Source organism: Mauremys mutica, chromosome 20 (assembly GCF_020497125.1).
Source record: "Mauremys mutica isolate MM-2020 ecotype Southern chromosome 20, ASM2049712v1, whole genome shotgun sequence".
In the NCBI taxonomy this organism is placed as follows: domain Eukaryota; kingdom Metazoa; phylum Chordata; order Testudines; family Geoemydidae; genus Mauremys; species Mauremys mutica.
The window spans coordinates 2,958,589-2,980,537 of record NC_059091.1 but is presented as its reverse complement, the minus strand read 5'-3'; the positions used below and the strand labels follow the sequence as shown (position 1 = coordinate 2,980,537).

The 21,949-nt window shown below is 56.5% G+C and overlaps 2 protein-coding genes across 9 annotated transcripts in view; both read right to left on the bottom strand.

Annotated features, from left to right (window-relative positions):
• Positions 1-607: 607 nt before the first annotated feature.
• RPS26 (ribosomal protein S26) lies at positions 608-3,403 on the bottom strand. The gene is made up of 4 exons (XM_044995604.1): positions 3,260-3,403; positions 2,451-2,628; positions 1,339-1,469; positions 608-704 (listed from the first exon to the last, which is right to left on the bottom strand). Exons 1-4 carry the CDS (start codon positions 3,260-3,262, stop codon positions 669-671), a joined length of 348 nt encoding a protein of 115 aa, XP_044851539.1. The 5' UTR covers positions 3,263-3,403; the 3' UTR covers positions 608-668.
• Positions 3,404-7,675: 4,272 nt separating this feature from the next.
• The window catches only part of IKZF4 (IKAROS family zinc finger 4), a 50,683-nt gene continuing 36,409 nt past the window's right edge, over positions 7,676-21,949 (bottom strand). For 2 of the 8 annotated variants that reach the window (XM_044995489.1, XM_044995491.1), the window contains exons 5-7: positions 16,754-16,927; positions 14,587-14,718; positions 7,680-13,983 (exon numbers count right to left, since the gene is read on the bottom strand). In XM_044995489.1, the coding sequence (XP_044851424.1) occupies positions 13,262-13,983; positions 14,587-14,718; positions 16,754-16,927 (1,028 nt within the window). In that variant the 3' untranslated portion in view covers positions 7,680-13,261. Of the gene's footprint in view, positions 13,984-14,586; positions 14,719-16,753; positions 16,928-21,949 lie in introns of all 8 variants that reach the window. The other 6 variants (XM_044995483.1, XM_044995486.1, XM_044995487.1 and 3 more) reach the window with 5 other exon arrangements.

Genomic DNA, 21,949 nt, shown 5'->3' with positions numbered 1-21,949 from the left:
GCCCGTGAACAGCCCGGGAGGAATGAGAGGGGGCAGGAGAGACGCTCCCTGCACTGGATCCGCGAGCAGCTACGGGTCAGGATCAGCGTCTTCACTCAACCGTTCAGCTTCCGGGTTGGTCTCTTCCCTGCATTTTTGGCCGATGTTGATTCGATGGAGCTCTTGGCAGCACTGACGCCCTCCCGAAGTTGTGCCACAACAGCAGGTAACACCCACAGTCCAAAATATTCCCTCCCCCTCCCCATGGTACCGAAGGGCCTTCAGCTTCCCTGCCAAACATTCCAGTTACCCTGTGGGGTCCTGTCAACCCCAGCAGAGACTCCTGAGCTCCCTTTGGGAAGCCACGGCCAGTTACTGGGATGCTTTGCTGGCAAACAAGAGCCCCTCCCATGGCATCTTCTGGCAGCCCCCCCTCCCGTGCACTGGGATCTGTCCATAAAGCCAAAGTCCTGCCCCCCCAGTCAGCCGAGGGAGCCCTGGCACCCCAGAGGGCATCTAATCCTCACCCTCTTGTTTCCAGAGTCAGTCACTGCCCTGCCCACCGGCTCCCAGCAAGGACAAGGACCCGGTGCCACCCCCCCTCCCCACACAGACTCACACCCACAGACCAGATGTAAAGTCATTTATTGAGGCAATGTCTCAAGATGCACTTTTCCAGCCCCATCTCCTCACATGGGCTTGGGGGGAGGTCTCGGGGCAGCGCCCTAGAGGGGAGAGAGGAGAACGTTAGGACACATTCAGCCAGTGGCTCAGTGGTCTGACTCCAGGCAGGGAAAGGCCCGTCAGCTCAGGGGAACCGCCAGCCTGGATCGGACCCGAGATCCAGCTACCTCCAGCCTGGCTCTGATCGAGGCCAAACCAAAGGAAGGTGGAAGAACCCAGCCACGGGCAGACGGGCAGGTGGTTTAATATCCCTCCAGGACGTGTCGTCCATGATAACGACCTACCCCCGTTACCCACATGGGCCAAGCCCCTTGGTCCCAGCTTCCCCACTCAGCTCCCCTCCCCACACATTCACTGGTGTCCCGAGCACAGGGGGCTTCTCTGAAGAGACTATTCCCCAGAGAGCCCCAGGCCTGGGGTGCGGTGTGCTCGCTCTGCGCTGGGCTGCCTCACTGGGCAGCACTGATCACTGCCACGCGGAGCAATGGGGTGGACACCGAGTCACTGGCATGGGAGGCGCCACCATCCCTGGCAGAGAAGAGTTTGCGGGGGGTTGGCAGGAGTCCCTGAGCCACAGGGGGATGCGAATTTGGGGGGGAGAAACAGAGGGATGCGGTGAGACCCAAGCGTGTGCCCTTGGCCTGCCCGCTGGAGAGCTTTGTGCACAATACGTACCGCAGGCCTGAACCTGGGCGGAGGGGTACGGTCCTTCCGGGCCTCCCGGGAACGGTTCCTCACCACCTTGCTGTGGATGGCGCAGCTGACGCAGTAATGCAGCTTCACATACAGCTTGGGCAGCACGTACGCTGGGGAGAGACGTAAATCAGGAGCCTGAAGCCGCGGCTTCCCCAGTTCCGCTCCAGAGGGATCGGTTAGCGTTGCCCCAGGGTGCCGGAGAGCCAACCGCGGGGCCAGCGATTATACACAGGAAGCCGTGCTCAGGGCCAGGCCGGAGCGCTGCACGAGGGGACATGGGCTCAGCTCCTCAGTCTGCTCATTCCATGCCCCCCAGGTGCGTCCCGGAGCACAAACAGGCCACATTCCCGCTGCTTCCCTGCAACTGGTTTCTGGCAGGAATCCTGGACCTCCCGATGGCGCCTGGCCTGGGCCTTCCACCCCGACGGGCGCCCGTCAGGGGACCAGAAGCCCCACCTGAAACCCCAGGCACCATTTTGCTGCAGAGGGGCTAATGGTTAGAGCAAGCAGCCAGGACACCTGGATTCTACACCCAGCTTCACCACCCTCCTTCTTGCAGCTTTTGGCAAACGAGTTCAGCCCTGTCTCCGCCTCCCCCCCAGCATAACGAGGAGACCACCACTTAACCCTGCTAGATGGGCAAAGTGCTCTGGGACCCTCGCCAAGGCAGTGTCTCATCCATAGGCTACTAGTGCTCGGCCAGCTCAGCACGTAGCATCAGCCGGGAGACACGCCAGCATCTGCTGGGGGAGCAGAGCACACAAGTCTGGGCGCCTCTTCACTGCCACGTTATGCTTGATTGAGTTCAGAGGTACAATCCCTGGGGTATTCGTCCGGCCTCCATCCCTGCAGCGTGCGAGTACCTCACCCCCCTCGACTGTGTTTATCCCCGAACGCCGCCGGGAGGCAGGCGCTGCCACTGTCCCCATTGCACAGAGGAGCCAACTGAGGAAGTGGACCCAGGTCTCCAGCTGGGGCCTGAACTCCTGGGCTGTCCCGGGTAACAGGGGCTGCAGCCAGGGCTGGCCCCGCCCCCCGCAGCCCAGCGCCACGCCACCCCCCGGCCCCGCACCGGCCCCCCAGGGGCTCACAATCGAAGACGCTGGCTTCGGAGATGTCCCGCACCGCGGCCGCCTCCACGATGTTCCGGATGACGAACTTCTTGATGGCCTTGTCCTTGGGGACGCAGCGGGCGCAGTTGGTGCAGCGGATGGGCTGGACATGCCCGCGGCCCTTCTTGGCGCGCCCGTTGTTCCGCCGCTTCTTGGTCTGGGGGGAGAAAGGGGGTCAGAGGCGCTGGGGGGGGGTCAGAGCCAGGGCTACGCACGAGCCCCCCCCCCCGGGGAGCGTGCCCCCCCCACGCTGAACCCGCCCCCCCAGCTCCCGGGGGGGTCAGAGCCAGGGCTACGCACGAGCCCCCCCCCCCCGGGGGAGCGTGCCCCCCCCACGCTGAACCCGCCCCCCCAGCTCCCGGGGGGGGTCAGAGCCAGGGCTACGCACGCGCCCCCCCCCGGGGGAGCGTGCCCCCCCCCACGCTGAACCCGCCCCCCCAGCTCCCGGGGGGGTCAGAGCCAGGGCTACCCACCCGCCCCCCCCCCCGGGGAGCGTGCCCCCCCCACGCTGAACCCGCCCCCCCAGCTCCCGGGGGGGGGTCAGAGCCAGGGCTACGCACAAGCCCCCCCCCGGGGAGCGTGCCCCCCCCACGCTGAACCCGCCCCCCCAGCTCCCGGGGGGGGTCAGAGCCAGGGCTACGCACCCGCCCCCCCCCGGGGGAGCGTGCCCCCCCCACGCTGAACCCGCCCCCCCAGCTCCCGGGGGGGTCAGAGCCAGGGCTAGGCACGAGCCCCCCCCCCCATTGCCCACCCCCAGAGGGCCCCGCGCCGCCGTCGCTGCCGCTCACCATCTCGGAACAGACGAGGCGAAAGAGGATCCGGCCGCCACGCCGAACCCTTATATAGTGCTCCGCCCGTCCCGGAAGTGCCTCCGCCGGGGGAGCGGGAGCCCGGGGAGGCGCCGAGAGCCCCCGTCCGGCCTCACGTCCCTTCCTCCTGCGGAGCAGGGGCTCCGGATCGCTGCGGCCGCGGAGGAAGCCGGTACCGGCTCCTCGGCGCTCGGGAGGGGACTATTTTTATGCCTTGGCGGAGGGATTATACGTCAAGTACAAGAAAGGTGACAGTCCAGCATGCACCGCGGCGGCTAGGCCCGAGCCGCCCGCAGGCACGTGGACGCGGTGCATGCTGGGACCTGTCGTCCTCTGCCCAGGAGGCCCCAGTGCATGCTGGGACCTGTAGGCCCCGTGGCGCCGCATGGCCCAGGCTCTGAGCCGCAGGAGGCAGGCGGGGAGTGGGGTGGGTCTGGGGACCCAGGAGTCCTGGCTCCCAGCCCCCGCCCCGCTTAGACCCCACTCCCCTCCCAGACCAGGGAGAGAACCCAGGAGTCCTGGCTCCCAGCCCACCGCCCACTCTAACCCACCAGCCCCCACTCCCCTCTCGGAGCCGGGGAGAGAACCCAGGAGTCCTGGCTCCTAATCTCCTCCTTCCACCCCACCCCCACTCTCATCTACTAGTCCTCTCTCCATCCCCCCAGCCCTGCTGCCGAGGACAGAACCCAGGAGCCCTGGCTCCCCCAGTGTTTTAACTACTCCCGCACGGTGCTGGGCCTTCAAATACAAAGCTGATAAAGAAACAAAAAAACAAGTTCATGTCTCAGAATCCTTAAGATTTTATTGTAGCCACAAAAGCAGGAGGAAAAAGAGACGGCCCCAGGCCCCCACATTCACTGAACTCCACTGGGGTGAAACCTCGGGTACCGTGATGCAGAACAACAGACCCTGGTATCATGTGCGCCACTTGCAGACAGAGCGAAACCTCCATGCGCTCGCGCTGTGTAACGGCTCCCTCGGAGGAGACTCCGGGACATACAGACGCCCCAACTGAGTCGAACCCCCCCCGTTGCTATCATTCCATCGCTGCCTGGCAGAACCGCGCTCAGGTTACTCATGGGCTTTGGGTTTCACACTGAAAAAGCTCAGTGCAAAGTCTGGCCCCTCATCAGCGGCTCTTGCTCGAAAAGGGCAGAGATCCTAATCTGCCCAGAAAGGCAGCTCTGACCTTTCTACCTGTGGTAGCGCAAAGGGGATAAACGTCTCTCACCCCTTCCCTCCCCCTCATCCCAGCAGCTCAAAGCTTCCTCCTGCTGCTATGAGAAAGATCCCAACGGCCCCAGAGCCTCAGCTGAGCGAAGTCCCTTGTGCGCTCACCGGACTTCACAGGCTGTCCGCAAAAGCCTGGAAGTTACCCAGAGGGCAACCTTCAAAAACAGAATCCCCCTCCAAGTCGCATTTCCCCCTCCGAGTTAAACCAGGCTACTCCAAGCCCTGCCGAAGGAGGGCGGCAGCTTTAATACATTTTCCAGCACCTGGAGCAAGCAGCGTGCTGAGACCACTGCCCAGTGCCGTCTCACTGCGTCCTCGCCTTCCCCCCTCTGCCTGTCTGCAGCTGGTCTCTCTCGTCTTACACTTCGATTGGCCCAGAGAGCTCCCAGGGACCTTGCTGTCGTTCTGTTTGTCCAGCGCCTAGCGCAAAGGGGCTCGGTGTGTCACTAGGCCCTCCAGTAATATCACTACCACAGATGGCCAAGCACTGCACCTGCAGCGATACCAACGCTGCTGGCTAGGTGAAAAAACATCTGTGATTAGACTGAGTGGGGAGAGCTCTGGCCCGGCCCTGTTAGCCCCTCTGTGCGACACCGTCACTGTACTGCCGGCTAGTGAATAGGGCACCGAGGCAGAAATCAGAAACCCTGAGCTCTGACGCTCTGCGACTGACCTGCTGTTTGACCCCACAGGTCGCTTCTGCTGTCTCCGTCTGGTCTCTCGACTGTGAGCTCTGGAGGTCCCGGTGTTTGTACAGAACCTGGAGCAATGGCGGCTACGAGCGCTCCCATCGGGCAGAATTAACGTCCTAGGTACCGGCCTTGTCAGCTGAGGGGCTGAAGAGCCTCAAGGGGCCTGGGAAGTAGCAATGAGGAAACGACTCGAGCACCGAGAGGGGAAATAACCTGCCCTGGTCACACACGCAGCGCAGGGAGCAGAGCCCATCGACACTGCAACGAAAACCCACCGCCCCGAGTCTCAAAGACCAGGTCAATTGACCGGGGCTCCCAGGGGTCAGGCTCCAGGGCTAAATATGGCAGCGTAGACATTCGGGCTAGGGCTGGAGTCCAGGCCGAGGCCCCTCCCCGCTGCGGGGTGTCTCAGCCCAAGCCTGAATATCGACACGGCACGATCTCAGCCCCGCAGCCTGGGCCTTTGCCGGCAATATGGACTCCCCCCCCCGAGAGCCAGGCCAGCGTCTGACCCAGACAGATCTTCCAGAGATGGAGCCGAATTCAGAAGTGGGGAGGAAGTCGCGGTCATTCCATTCACGTCGAGGGGGTTGCCTGAGTTTGGAGGCTAGAATGCGGAACTGGTCCTGGGACCAGCACGGGAACCCATCTCGATGGAGCGCGCTCTGGGGAGGTGAGGCGAGGCGAGGCCTTTCCACTTACCACCTGCCTCTGGCTCGGCTCCACTGCAGAACAACATTCCCAGGACCTCAGCTGGAATCCCAGGGGACTCCGTCAGGGAGAGATGTTCATGTCCCAGAGCCTCCCTCCCCTCTGAGGCTCCTGTTCCGATTCTAGCTCCCTGCTTTCAGCGGAGGTGAGAGATGCACCCTGGCCTGGCCTCCGTTCAGAGCCGCTCCGGGAACACAGCCCTGTTTCGCAGGTGTGGAGTGGAGCAGGGAGGGAAGAGGATGGAGTCCACAATGGTCTGGCTCAGCAAACCTCCAGGCTGAGAGGAGAGGCAGGTCCTAGTCCGAATAGCCAGGCCCCGGTGAGCTGGTGTCCGTATTACAGATCTACCCCATGCAGCTGGACCCCCTGCTGGCAACCTGGTGACCAGATGGCCCGATTTTTGGGTCTTTTTCTCATATAGGCTCCTATTACGCCCCCGACCCACTGTCCTGATTTTTCACACTTGCTGTCTGGTCACCCCCGAGAGGCTGAAGATGGATGGGGCTGTGGTGACCAAAGTTCCCTCTGCGCCGAGATGGCCCTGCATGGCTGGGGTGGTGCGAGGGCGGATTGACCTGGGGCTGTCTGCATGGGGGAGGGGAGAGCAGGGGGTGACTTTAGGTGAGGGACAGTACCTGAGCCTGTAACCTGAGCTGGGAGGGGGGTGGGGCCAGGTGACACCTTTGCCGGACAAAGGGAGAGGAAGGGGGGGGTCGGCTGGAGGGTTTTTCAGTTTGGGGCTGGCTGGGAAGAGGCAGGAACCCCAAGTCTGGGGTCTAAGATCCTTGCCCCCCAGAGGGACCTGGCTGAGGGGTCCTACAAGCCCTGCTTGGGACCGTGTTCCTGTCGTCTAATAAACCCTCCGTGTCACTGGCTGGCTGAGAGTCCCGGGGAACTGCAGGAAGTGGGGGGTGCAGGGCCCTGACTCCCCCACACTCCGTGACCGTTGGGCTGAGCGGTAAAGAAATGAGCCTTCTCATTTACTCTCCAGTCCCTTTAAGCTGCCCTGACAGTGTCAAGGGGTCTTAAAATGGGCAGAAATGCCCCCCCACACACACACATAGACCCCAAGAACTGCTCCTGCCCTAAAGGACCCTCCAGCTTCTGCAGAGATGGCATCAAGGATCTGGAGAATGCAGTTACAGCTGTTCTCTGACACCCAGCAGCCACAAGGATCAGTGGGAAGTAGAACACTAGTTAGAGCAGCCCCAAGGCTGCTCTAACTTACACTATGTGCCAGTTAGGACTCTGCAGGACCCTACAATACCGGGAGCTTGTAGGTGAGTTCTAGGGCTCTCTCCCACAAACCTCCATCCTCTTCAGGAACCAAGTAACAGAATCAGCCGCTGTGAATCAGACCGTACCTGTTCTCGGGACTTACGTCCAGGGCCATCAATCTGGCATCTTTCCCCAGCACGTTGCGTTTCTCAGGTTCAGCTGTTTCAATTCCTTCCTCCCCCAAAGAGGGTCCTCACCCCTTCCTCCTTTTAATCGTAGCTGTAACAGACACAGCCCACATCTTTCCTTGGCAGCCTCAAATCAACAACAACATAGAAATAGGGCTGTGAGCAAGGTTACTCGAGTGCCGTTCAAGGCAGACACCAATTGTTTGCCATGACGGCTCCCCATCTGTGAGCTATTACGGTGCAGCACTTAGGCCGGCAAGCAGCAAGGCTGGGGTAACAATAACCCAGGCACAATGAGAGAGAAGCGACAAAGGATTCTTTGCTTTTCAACTTGGCCACCATTCTGTTCAGCTGTGCGTACGGACACGCACTCTCTGCTCTGCTCTCCCTGGGAAGGGTCTGAACCTGGGGTTTGTCATGCAGGGGAACTGACCAACAGAACTGGAGCAGAATAATGATTCCCAAACAGTTCCGCCCACTAGTCAGTTTCCCAGCAGACAAGTCCTTAGCCAAGCTGGCTGGAACATTGTCCATGGAATGGCTTCTCATGGCAACACGCTGCTTCGAAGCTGAAACATTTCCAGAGCTGGAGCATTTTGACAGGAAGGCTTCTGAGATCCGGGGTGGACTCGTCCGGCGCTTCCAAAGAGAGACCCCTGAATTGGAAACCTAAACGTCTCGATCCAAAGAAGGGTATTTCGAGACAATTCCCCATTGGGGGGGGGAGGCGGCTTTTGAAAGGTTTTGGTTTTGCTCTGACACAAAAATGAAAAAAATTCCAACCCTTGAAAGTTCTCGCAAACTGGAATCATCATTCTCCAGCCAGCTTTAGTCTTGTAACTAAGACTCTGCAAAGCTGGCTTTAGTTCCCAGCAATGCCAGCCTTGGGTAAGCCAGAGTCACGATCCCTATGTTACAGACAGGGGAAGCCACTTCCCTCTGTCACAGGGGGTCGGGAGGATAGATTGCGCCGTGTTTGTGAGGTGTTCCTGAGGATGGGGACATCTTTGGGCACATCATGCTCCAGAAGCCATGACGTTTGAGCAGGAAGAGGCCCGGGACATTAAATTACTCATGTTTATTTATAACAGACTTTCAGCCAGTACAGTACAAAACTTACAGTAGTATATCTCCATTACACAAATATTTACTTACAATATATTACAGATACAAAAAGCTTTTGCGGTAAGAGAGAGTTTTGTTGTTGAAAAGCGAGTCTAACCTCACAAAAAAGGGAAAAAAACCCAGACAACAGCGAATCCATTAACGATATACAAATGAAAACTCGATCGAAAGGAAGGAGGCGTCGGAGCTGGAAGAGGGCTGGGGTATTGCACATCATATTTTTTTGTTCTTCATACATCTGATTAAAAAATATCTATATATTTACACAAGTCAAGCGACCTGGAGTTTTACAAAATTCCTACATTTGTTTTAGACTCTTTTTACAGGTAAAAGAAAAAAGATGCGGAAAAAAGGTGTTTATAAATTTCAGAACTTCCCTTTCCCTTTGTTTAAAAAACACCCCCCCCTTTGAATATTGTGTTGGTTTTACCTTTTGAAAAGGGGAACAGGAGGCATGGGGGGGTTGTGGGGCTCTTCATACTTATTCACAGTCTACTGGGGATAACAGTCAGGTCCAGATAAGCTGAATTTCGTACCAAATCAACAATACGACAGTGCAGCGGTTGTGGTCAGAAAGCGACTATAAAACTGATGCTTTCCTGTAGCTCCTTGGCTGTCAGGGAAGCTGAGCGGATCTGATCTGGGCAAAGGAGTTTTTACTCCCGGGAGCCCCGCAGGAGCCAGCTGAGCACCCGAAGGGTGATTATGTCCTGCCGTGTGCATTAGCAGGCAGCAGTGCTGCTCCACCTGTGGACTTTAGAGGCTGGAGGTAGAACTAAGCTAGCCGGGTTTCCACACTCAGTGGGGGATGGTTGGTGGCACAGAAGTTGCCTTTGCAAGTCAAAAGATAGATTTTTTGAAGTGAATCAGAGAGCACACGCAGCAGCTATAATGTCACTTCTACAAGTCTGCTCTTCAGACCACAACCCTGCTTTCAAAATCCCCCAAACGGCAGCCAACCGGGGCACCGGCGTCCCAGGACGGAATTTACCCAGTGACAGTAAGAAAAGGAGACCCACGTCTCGCTCTCAGCTTTGTTTCCAGCTCTGCTCAGAGAAGATGTTTGTTTCCTTCTCGCTCGGCCTGCTCAGTGGCAGACAGACGGCAGGAAAAGTGCATCGTTTCTGCGCGAGAACCGACAGCTTGGGGCTCTGTTGGAGAAGACATCTCAAAAATGACACCCAATCGAGCCATTTTGCCTTTTATTGCTACCTTGCTATCCATCACACCCGGAAAGCCTTAAAGGCCAGGCCAGTCCTGCCTGGTTTTCGTATTCACGACGTACCTAGGTGGAGATTTCTAAAGTCAGATCATAAGGGAAGAGAAATGATTTCTGAGCATATTTCTGAAAAGGGATTGACTCCCGAGCCTGGGCCAGTGCTGAAAGTGACTTTGAAAAGGTCAGATCTCTCAGAGCACTAGGCCTAGAACCGAATGCTCTGAAGTAACGGAACCGTGTCATTCTGATTAACATCTTGCTTCTCACTTCAGTTCTGTTCAAAGCAGATGCTAGCCCAAGACCCACTAGAGTTGAAAACCCTCATCTGCAGCTCAGGAATCCCACCTTTTGAGAGGTATAAAGTCTGTGGTCAACATGTTCAAACGAGGATGACATCAGGCTCCTAAGTCTACACGTCAGCCCCCGAATAAGTAGCTCTATGTTCAAAGGTGCTGGCACCTACAGATCTCCTGGCCTTCGGCAGCAGCTGTGGGTGCTCTCCAATTCCAAAAAAATAAATAAAAAAGTAACAGACCACTTATTTTAGAAGCTTAAGGACTGGGGTTTTCAAACACGTTTGAAGAAATGAAGTGCCCAACACCCAGAGAAAGTCAGTGAGAGTCGGGTGCCTTTTGAAAAATCCCAGTCCAAAGGTGGAGGTCAGTGCTCAATTTTAGGGCAAATTTTAGTCTCAATCTAACTTTGGTCCCTCTCCAGAATGACTGATAAAACCAGGTTTTACTTGGCACTTCAGCTGGAAGATGGTAATCAGAATGCCAGGATTTTATGGTCTGGTTTCTCGTCGTCTGCTGGGGCTCAAACCACTTTGGTGGAAAACGGTACCAACTGCTTTCTGAGCCAGTCAAACATTTCACTGGCTCTGGGGCAGAGAGCAGAAAGGAATAAGCGAGTTTGCCCCACAACGCTCAGATTAATGAACTGGAAAGGGGGGTGGCAAATGTCTGCTCGGGAACGTTCCTAACCTCTCATCGCAGCAGACATGCCCGGCCCTTCTGCCCAAGCCGGTTTGTGCCGCCAACGGGCTTCAGAAAAAAAACGGCTCAGCGGTTTCGTTCCACATCCGGATACACAAACACCGTCAACAGAAAAGCAAGAAGAAAAGAAAGAGCAACGAGCGTTGCCGCTTGTGAGGTGGTTCTGTTTGTTTTAGTAGAAAAAGAACAAGGCTTTGGTTTAAACCTCAAGGGAGCAGTTTGTTGGGCTGCTGTTGAGTGATTATTTTTATGCATCGTGGGCCTTGGTATAAAGCAGGGATCCCTCCCCTCACGCCCCCCCGTTATGGCCACTGGAACAGTCAGGCTCTGGGGTCCCCCCCACCCTGCGACTCATGTTTCCTAAGACAGAGCAGTGAGGTTAACGGACACTGGGGCCTACTGACCAATGAATGGGGGAAGGGGACAGCACATCCCCCCCCCTTTTGCACCCAGTGCCCTGGTGTAGCTCTCACGCCCCTTCCAAGTGCAAGTACCGTCAGGATCCTGGCTGCAGGGGATGGGGAGGGTTTTTTGCTATAAAAATAAAAGAAGGGTGGAGGCTGCCTGCTCCTCTGCCTCCTCCCTGGAGCAGGTGAAAGCCCGGCCACTGGCTACCAACCCCCCATCAGTGCAGCCCTCCCGCACTTTGTCCATGGACTGAATGGACTGTTTTAAAATCCCTCTCCCGGGGATCACGGCTAGTTCTAGGATTCTGGGGACCTCCCCCCTCATTATTTTGGGGGGGGGGGTTTCCATTGACATGATTTCCTGCTTCCAGGAAGCAGCAGCAGAACCCACAGCCCCACAGATCCTGCTGGCTTTGCAAGTCCCAGAAGCCAGCAGTCACCTTCCCCCATTTCTTGGATGTTTCCATACAGTAACAAAGCAAGATCCCAGTCAATTCCCTCGCCCAGGGGGCTTGAGCACCTGCCAGGAGTTAGCAGCCTGCTGGGGCAGACGCAACTCTCAACGGAAGCCACTTCTCTGATGCAGCAAATCCCTCCCACCCCCCCAGATTCACACATTTAACACATCACTCTAAAGACACAATCTGCTTACGCACAAGTGCTAGAGACACAACTTCCACATCTCTCTGCTGTGCCACGCAGCAGCACAGCTACCTGTGGGGCAAAGCGACCCCAACCCAGCCCAACAACAAGCTTCCGCATTGAAAGTGCAGCTCTTTAGGGCTTATGCAACGGACCCAATTCCTCTGTGCAAATAAGAGCCAGACACGTGCTCCCTGGGAAGCTACGGAATCAGACGGCAAAGTGCCCAGCGGTGACCCCTGGGCAAAGCTGCCGAAGAGGAAGAAACTCTTTAACCAGGCAGCACGGAATGAAGGGACAGGATTAGGGTTCCTAGGGGCTGGCCTGTTTAATGACCGTCCTTCCTTCCCTGGATACCGTCCCCAGCGACCGTTCACTAGGTGACACTACCAAGGTCCTCGTGGGATCAGGTCCAGGTCTCCAGGGCTCAGCAGGCAGAGGGGTCACCGCTATCCTTGCTAAAGGAAGCAAAGTGCTTTGGGGGAGCGGGAGTCAGTGACAGGTGCCTAATCCAGGACCGAGGCCTAGGCCTGTTTCTTACTCACACTTACAAGAGCTGACCCCAGACACTGACAAGGAAGCGAATTCAGCCAATGTTCTCCTCAGCAAAACCCGCCGGCGGATCCCAGATGCTTGCTATCCTCCCGGCTAAAGTACTTTAATCTCCTCACGGGCACAGCTGGATCCCACCCAGATCCGCCAAGCCGTTACCCTCCTACCTCTGAACTGAGACGCAGTTTGTACTTAAAAGCCATGAGCGTCGGAGGCCTGGCAAACGGCCTGCACAGCTCCACCTTCCTTCAACAGGTGGCACTGAGACAGCTTCACCCTGCCTGCTACAGGAGACTTCATCACAAAGCCGTCAACCAGCCGCCTCCGGAACAGAAGGCTCCCGGAGGGACTGGTCTGCGTTCCAGGCGGTTTCATGCCACAGAGACACCTCCCATTAAAGCTTGGGGCGCATTCACCCTACGGACACCCCCTGTGGCTAGCTCGGGGCTTCCTGGCCAGGGGAGTTCTCTTCTCTTTAGCACCTAATCTGAGATTACGGCAGCTTGACAGGTGGCTCAGGACTGAAACCAAAAAAAGAGTCAGACGGAAGGGGCAGGGGCGAGAGGCTTAAACCGTAAGACGTGTGTTCACGCGTGTGCATGTTACGTCAACATGTGCTTGAGGTTTACGTGCTCCTCTCGGCACAGAGAGAAGTAGATCAAGTCTCTGACAAAAATTCAAAAAGAGCTTTAGGGAGAGTTTTCTAAAGAAATCAAAAGCTTAATAAATAACCAAGGGAGGACCAGGAAGGAAAAGCACAAAGAATGTAAAAAATCCGTGAACAATATTTAAATAACTCCGTTTATAAAAAGGCAAATCGTTAAGAGCTCCCCTCGGGATTTTTTTTTAATTATTGATTTTTTTTTTTTAAATATTTTGTAGCCAAAGTCAGTGCAAAGGAGTATAAAAGAAAAAAGAGGTCCACGCCCAACGGGGGGCCGGGCTAGAGCCGGGGGAGGAGTCACAGGGAGGTCAGGGCGAAGGGGGAGGGCAGTTTGCCTACACTTTGTGCTCGCCCCTCACTATGTGGGAGGAGAATTCGTACCGATCCTGGCTGTGGTAGCCACAGATGTTGCACTCGAAAGGGTCTCTGAAGCCGTGGCAGCCCATGTGGATGGTGAACATCACGTGGTCCAGGAAGAGGATCCGGCAGTGCTCGCACTTGAAGGCTTTCACCTGCTCCCCCTCCTCGTTCAGCACACGCAGGACGTCTTTGGCTGAGCTGGGCGTTGCTCGGGCAGCGGGGGTGCCCTCCTGCAGCTTGGGGTCCTCTTTGGCGTAGGCTGGGCTCTGCCGGCTGCTGGTGCAGTTCCCCGCCGGCAGCTGCGAGCTCCTCTCTTCGTGGTTGCTGTCAGTGTCTGTGGAATCCTGGCAGCCGTTGCTGGGCGACACGCCCTGGTCGCGCCCCCGGTACACAATCTGCGCCCCCTCGGGAATGTCCTCGTGGCCTTCAGCGGCTTCTCGGCTCCCCGGGATTTCCAGCCGGCCCGGGATGGGCTGGATCTGGGTGTAGACGGAGCTGATCACAGGCGTGATCTCCGAGATGCAGTTTGTGGAGGGGAGGCGGAGGGGGCGCAGGTGCTCGGACCCCACAAACGACAGCGAGCTGCCGTAACTGGGGTCGATGGGGTGGTGGGCGGCCACCAGCTCCACGTCCTTCTCGAAGCTGGAGTTCACATCGAAGGAGAGGTCGGAGAGGTTGAATCGCATCTGCTTCTCCCCTGGGGGCAAGGAGCAAGGGGTCAGAACCCGGGGCAAGCCCCACACACTGCACAGAGGGGCTTTGTCTGCACGGCTCAGCCCGTGATCCTTCCGCAGGCCTGGGCCTCGGCCCCGTCCACCAGTGGCGCTGCTACCCCAGGATGGGGCTGGGGGAGCCGTGTGTGCAGGGGAGGGTAGCTCAGCAGGGGGCGCTCTCCCCTCCAACAGTAGGATCAGGGCTCTGCTGTGCGCACCCTGACCCCAGTGTCTCAGCGAGGTCTGGTGCTGCTGAGGGCACAGACTTCCCAGCCCTCGGAATTACGCCCCCTCCTCCCCCACGCCCCCAGCAGGTTCGAATGGAGGCGAGGTTCTACGCTGCCCCCTTCTGAACCCCGCTGTGGTCCCGGTGCGGAACCCCAGAGGTGACTGCATTTCGGGGAGGCGAAGGATCCCTATCTGTACAGGGCTTTGGGGGCGCTGGGTAAGTACGCCCAGGGCCCTAGCGCATTCAGGGGGGCCCCACAGAGACGGTCAGTCCCTACACGTAGGGCCAAGGAACTGCTGCCAACCCCTCCCTCACCTCTCCCTCTGCTCTTCCCGAGAAGCAAGGGGGAGCCCCTTACCCACAAATTTCTGAGGTGTGGAGCGTTTCCGTTTGGTGAGGCTGTTCGCCAGCCGGTCGATGAACGTCGGCCGATCGGACGAGGAGTGAAGCAGAGAATCCGGCACCATCTCCAGGTCTCGCATCTCATCGCCTGCCAAGACAAGGAAACCCCACTTAGCCAATACCCGCTGCGGGAGGGGCGACCAGAGATCGCTGGAGGCGGGGCAGGTGAAGAGTGGGGCACACGGTCACACCTCTCCTTTTATCCACTGGGGGAAGGTCCGTTGTCCTGGGCTCAGTCTGGGAGCCAGAAGCTTACCCACGTCTTCCCCGGATCAGTCCTCCAATGGCACCACACACTCCTTGGCTGTGCGGCACCGTAACCGCTCTCGGTCGGTGCTTTGAGCATCCCCGGCAGCCACAGTGCTAGGGAAGAGCTTTGTGGCAGGAGAGGCGTCTCCACCCCCGCCGGCAATCTGTCGCTCTCACCGCCGCTGGCGAGGGTGCTTCTGCCATTGCTCCTCGGGGCAGCGATGAGCCAGTTAAAGTGTTACTGACCATCACCCTCCCCGACATACCAGGGACTGACATGACACTTGGTTCTACAGCTCCCCCCTTGCCCTGCAGGGAGACCCCCTCCCAAGCAGAGCCCTGCTACTGCCAGCCGAGTCTCCGTGGACGGGGCTCCGACAGCAGGGTAGCAAACCCTCGGAGGCTGCAGGCTGCTGGGGAAGGAAGGGCATGAGGTGCTCCTCAACTTGCCTCCCCTTCCTGGCCTGTCCAGAGTGCCAGGTCCCAATGTGGCATCTGACTCACACTTGGTGTTGTGTTTAATCTGGACTGTAAAGGTAGCACCTCTGTCTCAGACAGCCTAGAAACACTAATGATGGTGCGGAAAATTGGAACTACAAAGAGGCTGAAAGAATCTCAGCCCAACTGGCCTTTCAGCTCACATCAGATCTGCCCTCTCTCCAGGGGATTATCCTGCCCTGGCTGGGGAGAGCCATGGAGCAGGTCCTGGAGGTCTGCAAAAAGAAAGCTTCACCGTAAGCCGGCTGCTCCGCTTTGGCAGCGTGTCAGCCAGGTTAGGCTTTGCTAGCAGGGCGGGTCTTTATGATTGTTAGGGCTGATTTTTCCTTTGAACCAAGGTGCAGATGGTGGCACTAGCCAGCTCTTACGAGCTGAGCACAAGTTTCAGTTCCACAGAGCTGACGGAGAGGCACAGAAAGCGTGCGAGATGCACGCCCACAATGCCAGGCCTGTCCCGCTGGGCAGGCTGCCATGCTGGGAACCAGCGTGCAAAGGAACACGTGCAGAGATTCCATTTTGGCCCAAGGTGATCTCCTGAGCACGGAGGTGCTATCTGGGGAGCTGGAGGTGCTTTACCCACTGCTGGAGGTTGTTAGATTTCGGAGCACAGTTAGTTTGGTGTGGATCAGTTTGGAGATTATCCATTCGTTCGCAAGTCCCCTGCTCTGTAAGGTTCAATCCTTTGCTTACTAAGCATAAGCTGTAACAGAGCCTAGGAACGGCCATACAGGGTGAGAGCAATGGTCTGTCGAGCCGTGTCCTGTCCTCCGACAGTGGCCAATGCCAGGTGCTTCAGAGGGAGTGAACAGAGCAGGGGAATCACTGAGGGATCCAGCCCCTGACGCAAAGGGAGGCTAGAGCATGGTTCTGCACAGTAACGTTTTGTTTGTTCATGGGAAATGCTCTGAGGTGTTTTCTCCTCATAGAATTATTTATAAGAAGGTACCAGGTTATGCTGCAAGCAATCGGCTCTACCAAACCAGAGGCTCTGGGCAAGGGGATCTGCAGAACGAGGGGAGACTTTGCTCTTCCTTGGTCCCCAATATTAGGAATCTGCGCACCTTTAGCACCTTCTATCCCAGGGTCTCCAGAGCATTTTGGTTTAAACAAACTTCCGTTAATTACACCCTCCCGCTTCCCAGAGCCGTTACCCCATTTCCTCAGTGGGGAAAAAGAACTGGGAAGTGACCTGTCCCAATGTTACATAATCTAGAGTCAGGGGTGGAGCTGGGAACACTCCCAATTTTCTACTCTAACCACTAGCCCACATGCCCTTCCAGAGCCAGGAAGAGAAGCCCAAAGCCCTGACTCGCCCCCCCTGCTCTAAGCACCAGCAGGTGCCTGGGACTGGCTATTCACTCGGCCAACGCACTGACCTTGCTGGCTGGCCAGCGACTGCTGCTCAGCGTTCAGACTCTGCAGATAGTTGTGGCAGCGCTCCTTGTGCTCCTCCAGCGTGCTCTGCTGCTTGTAGCTCCGGCCGCAGTAGTTGCATTTGTAGGGCTTGCCGACTGTGGGGGAGGAGACTGGAAAAAATGAAAAAACAGATCCTGGCCATCAAAACAGATATTACACTGAAACCCAGATATCACCCGGAAGCTGTCGCAGCCACGTGTGTGCAGCAACTCGGAGGGGTTAAGGGCGTAACACGGCTGGGATCAAAGCAGACACAGAGCAGGCGGATTTGCCAAGGAGCCGATATTGATGTGCAGTGGCATTGCCTAATCAAAGCGCCTCTTGGCGTTTGAGGCCACAGCATGTGTGAGCTGGGCACCAAATCGGTCAGGCCCTTGCACACTCCACATGGACCCTTCACATAGTCCTTCTCCTCCTTGACAGTTTAGTCCCGTAGCAGCTTTTATAAAACACCTTTACTAATCTGTACAATGCACCAGTTAGTGTCTCATGTATGTGTCAGGTTTAAAATGACAGTTTTGAGCCAAGAGCTGATGAGATGTTTCCTCTGGAATAAACGCACACGCCAGCATGCCTGGCCTAGCGAGCTGGATCCCTTCTTTACAGGCCAGGGAACAGCGGGCCAGCACAGGCAAGATGTCTCGCTGAAGACTGCAGTGATCCATGACGAGTTAGGAACTCGAACCCAGGCCACTCAGCTGGCTCTAATTATTGGGCCAACGGCCTTTCCAGAGCCAGGATCGGAGCCCAGGAGTTCAGCCCCCAGGCTCCTGATCTAACCAGGCTCCTTCACCTCATCCCAAACACAAGGTCAGTGAATACGCTGCAGTGGCTCTCACCCCCCTTGTTGAAGGTTTCTCTCCTCCCCAGCAGTCTTCGCACAGCAACAAGGCGTCCCGGCTTCTGGCTTCTGAAAGGGGAGGGGAAGGTCTGAGCTTGTGGAATGCTGATTCGGGACAGCAGCCTCCTCGGACCCGTCCTCTCTCTCACAGCTGCCCAGCCGCACTGTCCTGCCCCTTGGCGTAAGTGTGGCTGGTCTGCAGGACTGGCCCGCGGAAGCCAGGGCAATATTTACATGTGCTGCCGCAGCCCTGCTGGAAATCCCCAATGCTTCGTTACACCTCTCAGCACACCCGCGCTGTGAACGGCCGGCCGGTTAGACTGGTGACTGCTGGCTGCCGAGAGCCTGGGGGCTCTGAAAGCCCTGTGCTTAGGGATGGGTCGGGAGCAGCACTCTCACCTCTGCTACTTTCCCCGTTGATGGCTGCTGGTTCTCTCAGCTTCGACAGAGCCATGAAACGCTTTGGCCATGCTAGCCGGGCAGGCGGCAGGTTGCACTGATGAATTAGTATGGAACTTTTAGCCAAGCACCTCCAGAGGCAGACGGGTTTGCAGATATAATCGTTACACCGGGCAGGGGCAGACAGCAGCCCTAGAGAGCCCAAACCCTGAGCATGTCGCAGTCGGTGCTGAGGACGGGGAAGCACTTTTGCACTGGTTTAAGACAATCTGCTGCATTAGGAGGAATCCTGGTGCCGAGGAGCAGCGTTTTGCTAGGCATTGTACAGAGCAGGCGACAGTCCTTGCCCAGACGAACTGCGTCGGCACAGACAGGCCAAAGGGGGATATAAACCAAGCAGAACAATCCACGTGATGGTGGCAAACATCACGCGAGCTCCAGCTGGGGAGGGGGCGTTCGGCAGACAGGGATACGCTCAATGGAACGAAAAGGGACAGGAGAAGGGGACAGATCATGGGAGAAGGGCAGATGGGCCAGATGTGGAGTCTGTGGACACAAATCCTGCAGGTGAACGTAATACGCCTTCTGCGACTCATTCACACTCAGCAGCAATGCTCGAAATCTTTTCCCCCGAGTCGCGTTGGGCACGGCCCCCTGGTTGCTCATTCCTCTCAGCATTCGATGTCAGAGGAATCTGGAAGCTGCCCAGATCCTGCACTGCTGGTGTAGCGGCAACAGAGGCTATTTATTATGTCCCTCCAGTGGGGGATTTTGGCCACCTACTGCCCTGGAGGGGGCAGTTCTGCCCCGGCAAAGAGCGGGACTCACAGGCTGACAGGTCTTTTCCCACAAAGACGTTCTAGGGGGCGTGGAGCTTCCCTGAAACCCTTCCCAGGCCTTTGACATGAGTTGGGAACCATCCCAATGCTCGACACGCCTGACAAGCCCTGCGCTCGGACGCAGAGGGGCCGCGCGCACCACCACAGCAGCCTGCAGTACTTCGGACCAGACTCCACTAAGCTGCCTCTCCCGGGTCATAGCCGAGAAAACCGAAGGCCCCGAGGTTCTGCAGCAAGTCAGCGGCGGTGCTAGGGGCACAAGTCCTGACTCCTCGGCCTCCTGCTCTAACCACTTTAAGCTTTGCCAAACACTCTGCAGGGAAGGGACGCCGGTTCCTGAGCCAAGGGGGCGCAAACGGCACAGCTCAGGAGCTGGAACACGGCATTACCGCCGCTGGCGAGATGCACCACGGGGCAGAGTGTGGTGTGATGGGTACAGTGAGAGACTGCAAGTCAGGACTCCTGGGTTCCCTTTCCGACTGGAGCTAGAGCAGTATTCTGCTTTGCAGTCCACTTCTGTGAAACTGTCAAGTGTGCGTAGGGGTGGGGGTGGGGGTGGGATTCCTATGTTTTTAGCCAACTACCAGAGGAATATTCTGATACCGGCTCCATTTGCGAGACTCAAAGGCTTTGCCAGCGTTCTCCGAACCATTCAGAGGAAGTGCCTGCGTGGAACGAAACCGTCGCTCATCAGATACGGTGGCACCTGCGTCACGAACACACCATCTTGGGGTCTGAGGCTCCGGCGGAGTTTTTCCCCTCGCTGAAACCGCCCTGCTCAGACCTGCCGGAACCAGACTTCTTGAGTCATGTCACAGAAACCGGCTATTTGCTTTGCGACGTGTGGTTTAACCTTTAACTACTCTGATTTTTCAAGAAAAAAAATGTTTGCCCCTCATCCGCTCACGTAGCTGGAACTTTACCGTTTCAAGTTTTGCACTCTCATAAAAATCACTTCCTATGTATAAAGCTCCTTTCATTGGAGGACCTCAAGGGTGCTTCACATAGAATCAAATATCAAGGTTGGAAGGGACTTCAGGAGGTATCTAGTCCAACCCCCTGCTCAAAGCAGGGCCAACCCCAACTAAATCATCCCAGCCAGGGCTTTGTCAAGCCGGGCCTTAAAAACCTCTAAGGAAGGAGATTCCAGCACCTCCCTAGGGAACCCATCCCAGTGCTTCGCCACCCTCCTAGTGAGAAAGTTTTCCTAATATCCAACGTAAACCTCCCCCACTGCAACTTGAGACCATTGCTCCTTGTTCTGTCATCTGCCACCACTGAGAACAGTCTAGATCCATCCTCTTTGGAACCCCCCTTCAGGTAGTTGAAAGCAGCTATCAAATCCCCCCTCATGATTCTCTTCTGCAGACTAAACAGTCCCAGGTCCCTCAGCCTCTCCTCGTAACTCGTGTGCTCCAGCCCCCTCATCATTTTTGTTGCTCTCCGCTGGACTCTCTCCAATTTTTCCACATCCTTCTTGTAGTGTGGGGTCCAACACTGGACACAGTATCCAGATGAGGCCTCACCAATGTCAAATAGAGGGGAACGATCATGACCCTCGATCTGCTGGCAATGCCCCTACTTATACTTATTCGCACCCCTTAGGTAAGCCTCCAGCTTCTGGCACCAGGGCCAGTATCGTTACCCCCACATCACAGAAGGTGGAAACTGAGGCCCAGAGCTACGAAGTGAGGTCAGAGAGTCAGTGGCAGACCTAGTGACAGCCAGTCCTCTGCTCTCGCTCCTACACCACACCCAGGCTCAAGAAACCAGGGTTGTGCTACCCAGTTCTCCAACGTGGGAAGGGATCTTAAGAGAATTAATACATCCTAGGCTTCCTCATTTCAATCTGAGCGGGAACACAAGAGACACTTTTCTTGGGGGTCAGGGCAGGGACTAACTAAGTGACTTGTAAGTGTAGCAGCCATAGTGGCGCTGACAGGCCAGAATAAACAAACCTGTATAATCCTAGCTCCGGGAACCACATCCTAGGTTAAATTCTAGCCAGAGACCTGGGCTCATCTCAGGCCCTTCTCCACTCCTTACGAAATGCTCCACACTGCAGCCGGGTCCCCAGGATGTGGGTTACTAGTTAAATCTCTCTCACCTTTAGTTCCACGTTAGTTCCAAACTGCCCAGATGGGCAAGAACGAAAATCTAGACAGAACCGAAAAGCTGATCCCCTTGCGGGAGTTTATTGCTGTGGAAGCCAACTACATTCTAACTGCATTTGTGACGCAGACGAGCGACACGTTCATTCCACTCAGGCACTTCCTCTGAATGGTTCGGAGAACTCTGGCAAAGCGTTTCAGATTCTAGTAAATGGGGCCAGAATCAGAGTATGACTCTGTTAGTTGGCTAAAAACACAGGACCCCAACCTCTGCCCACCCACACGTCCACTCCACAATCTCAGAGCAGAAGACTGCAAAGCAGCCTACAACGTAATGTAATTGTAACTAAATTATAAACTGTGTAGATGACACCACACTGGGAGGGTTGCGCGCATTTTGGAGGACAGGTTTAAAATTCAAAATGGCCCTGACAGATCAGAGAATTGGTCTGAATTCAACAAGATGCAATTCAATAAAATGCAAAGTACTTCACTTTGGAAGGAAAAATCAAATGCACAAACTACCAACGGGGGAATAACTAGCTAGGCGGTTGGACCGCTGAGAAGGACCCGGGGGCTCTCGTGGATCACAAAGGGAATATGAGTCACCAAGGCAATGGACTTGCAAAGGAGGCTGATGTGATTCTGGGGTGCTTGAACAGGAGTAAATGTCCCGCTCTGCTCAGCGCTGGTGAGGTCCCGGCTGGAGAACTGCGGCCAGTTCTGGGCCCCGCGCTTTAGGAAAGATGTTGACAAACTGGAAAGAGTCGAGAGGAGAACAACAAAAACCTCTTCCGAAAACCTGCCCCGAGGAAAGGTTACAAACAAACCCTGGGCAGGTGTAGTCTGGAGAAAAGGCGGCTGAAGGGGGCCCTGAGAGGAGTCTTCCAATACACGAAGAGCCGTTACAAAGAGGATGGTGAGCGACTGTTCTGCAGGTTCACTGAAGGGAGGACAAGTAATGGG

What these genes read in the sequence shown, in the direction of transcription:
- RPS26 (XM_044995604.1), bottom strand. An exon ending in CGAAGCCAGCGTCTTCGATT is followed by an intron (nt 1,470 to 2,450) that starts GTGAGCCCCTGG and finishes GTCTCTCCCCAG; the next exon opens with CGTACGTGCTGCCCAAGCTG. An exon ending in CGCCCAGGTTCAGGCCTGCG is followed by an intron (nt 705 to 1,338) that starts GTACGTATTGTG and finishes TCTCCCCTCTAG; the next exon opens with GGCGCTGCCCCGAGACCTCC.